The following is a 2,531-nucleotide window of genomic DNA, read 5'->3' as shown; positions in this document are numbered from 1 at the left end:
TCTGGGGGATGGGGGCAGGGTGGGGTGCAGAAAGCACACAGGGACAGGCAAGAAGCCAGACCACAACTCCCCAAAGATTCTCAGAAAGAGAACCCACAACCAACCCCAGCAGATTTAACCCTCTGACCCGGCATCAGCCACTCCCTGGCCTCCTGTCCCCGCTGACCCTTCGGCCAGAACCGCCCAGGAGGACTAGGGTACCTCTGCGGGCCTTCCCAGGAGGGGGCAGAGGTGGGCTCGCTTTGTGGCTTCACCTACAGGAAGGCAGTGGCCAGTGTTATCTGCTGGGGCAGGAAAAGCTGCGCCCAAGGCTGGAGCCTCGCTGCAGTGAGCCCTCCACCAAGGCTGCCGGCATGTGCAGCCCACGCGGGCGCACACACACACGGACGCACACACGCACGCGCACGCACGCACGGGCGTTGAAGGCACTCCGGTTTTATTGAGGGCATGAAGGGTTACTTGGGACCTGGGCATCCAGGAGCGAGGCCTGGCATCTGCCCAGAACAGGCAGTGACCCAGCGGGTGCCGGAGGACAGGATCTCCACGGCCTGCGCAGAAGAGCCGAGCTTGAGTGCGCCGCCCGGCCCCGCCCCGCCCCGCCCCGCGGCCTGGAGCGCCGGGAGCGCGGCGGCCAGGGGACCTGGGCGGGGACGCTACCCGAGTCTACTTGAAAGTGTGACTCTCAGCTCCGCCTCGTCCAAAGCCTGCGGAGAAGAGGGAGCGGGTGAGGGCGCTGGGGCCTCGGGAGGCGCGGGGCCTCCGTCCGCCCCAGCACGTACCTTTGGGCCCAAACATGGCCGAGTAGCAGGGGTGGTTGCAGTAGGGCTTGCCCTCGTGCTGCGGGGAGAAGCGCGGTGAGGCCCGGCCTGGCCCCCACCCCGCAGCCCCCGGCCGCCCGCACACCCACCCCGGCCTGGCCCCCACCCCGCAGCCCCCGGCCCCCCGCACACCCACCCCGGCCTGGCCCCCACGCCCCCACCCCGCAGCCCCCGGCCGCCCGCACACCCACCTCGGCGTGGCCCCCCGAGGTCAGCGTCTTCCCGCATTTCTCACACTTCAGGCAGGGCCGGTGCCAGTCCTTGCCCAGCGAGGTAACTCGCTCGGCTGCGGAAGCACAGCAATCCCGGTGAGACCCGGTGCTCGCCCGCGCCCCCCCGCCTCTCCCGCCCCGCGTCCCGCTCCCGGCGACGGAGGATCAGGGGCGGGAAGGCGGGACCGGGACGGCGCCCCAGGCGTCGGACTCCGCGTCTGGAGGGAGGGCGGCGCCCGCCGCGCCCCGTCCAGCCTGGGGCCGCGCCCGGCCGAGCAGGGAGCCCGGGCCCGGGCCGCGGCGCCCCGCCCGCCCCGTGCGGCCCGGCGCTCACCGAAGTACACCTCCTTGTCGCACTTGGGGCACTTGGGCATGGCGGCGTCGTGAGCAGCGGAGACTCGGCGGCGGCTGAGCGCGGACCGGGCGGTGCCGCCGCGCCCGCGCTTTTCAGGGGCCGCGGGGCCACGCCCACAGGGTCACGCCCACCGAGGGTCACGCCCCCTGACCGAGGTCACGCCCCCGGCCCGAGACTTGGAGGTCCAGGCCACAGAGGTCCACGCCGGCCACCGGCCGAGGGCCGAGCGGGGCCCCTTCGGGGGTAGGGCCCTGGGGCGGGTCCGGGCCGGGACCCCAGCCTGGGACAGCGCAGCTGCCCAAGGCGACTGGGGCCAAGGTCGGGCGCGGCCGCCCGGCCTGGCCGCAGACCCGCCGGAACCGGAGGGGAAGGGTCGGTCACTTCTAGAGTCCGAGAGGCGCGAGTTGGCGTTGGCCAACCGGTGGAGCCTGCCCTCCCCGGAACGAGGGTGGGGGCGCATCCCAAGAGTCACCTGGCCGCGCCCCTGCCCCGGAGCTCAGCGAGGGCCTGGGGCCAGCGCGCCCGCCTGCCCCGCGGACGGCCAGGCCCCGCCCCGACAGCTCGGGCCCCGCCCCGCCGGACGGCCAGGCCCCGCCCCGACAGCTCAGTCCCCGCCCCGCCGGAGGCCAGGCCCCGCCCCGACAGCTCGGGCCCCGCCCCGCCGGACGGCCAGGCCCCGCCCCGACAGCTCGGGCCCCGCCCCGCCGGGCCCCGCCCCGCTGGGCCCCGCCCAGCGGCCCTGCGGGACGGCCCCGGGGAGCAGACAGCGGCGGGACCGCCCGCCCCGGGGCTGGGCCCGGCCGCCTCGGCCCCTCCCCGGCGCCGGGTGTGGAACCCAGGCCTGGGGGCCAAAAGGCCGGGGCTAGAGGTCGGTGGGCGCGGACGCGCTCAGCCCGGGCGCTGATCTCTGCGGGGAGAGCGGCCCAAAGTCCACACCGAGGCGGGGAGCGGTCCGCGCGGTGCCGGGCGGACACCTCACGGCCTGCGAGGAGTGCGTACGTGTATTAATTTTTAAAATATATTTTTTATCGAGATGGAATGTTTTGATATATTCTTATGGCATGTGTTCCTTTTCTATGTATGAACATGATTTTATATTATCTTGTTGATTGAATATGTAGCATCTCTAGTTCTCTTCACCCCTTC

General features: G+C 72.5%; 1 protein-coding gene across 1 annotated transcript; it reads right to left on the bottom strand.

Moving 5' to 3' along the window:
* Positions 1–419: 419 nt before the first annotated feature.
* Crip1 (cysteine-rich protein 1 (intestinal)) lies at positions 420–1,465 on the bottom strand. The gene is made up of 5 exons (XM_013037664.1): positions 1,365–1,465; positions 1,010–1,104; positions 780–837; positions 658–704; positions 420–548 (listed from the first exon to the last, which is right to left on the bottom strand). Exons 1-4 carry the CDS (start codon positions 1,402–1,404, stop codon positions 664–666), a joined length of 234 nt encoding a protein of 77 aa, XP_012893118.1. The 5' UTR covers positions 1,405–1,465; the 3' UTR covers positions 420–548; positions 658–663.
* Between the last annotated feature and the right edge of the window lie 1,066 nt (positions 1,466–2,531).

This window comes from Dipodomys ordii, unplaced genomic scaffold, assembly GCF_000151885.1.
Source record: "Dipodomys ordii isolate 6190 unplaced genomic scaffold, Dord_2.0 Scaffold1000005823, whole genome shotgun sequence".
In the NCBI taxonomy this organism is placed as follows: Eukaryota; Metazoa; Chordata; class Mammalia; order Rodentia; family Heteromyidae; genus Dipodomys; species Dipodomys ordii.
The sequence above is the reverse complement of the archived record's forward strand: the minus strand, read 5'-3'. Positions and strand labels throughout refer to the sequence as shown.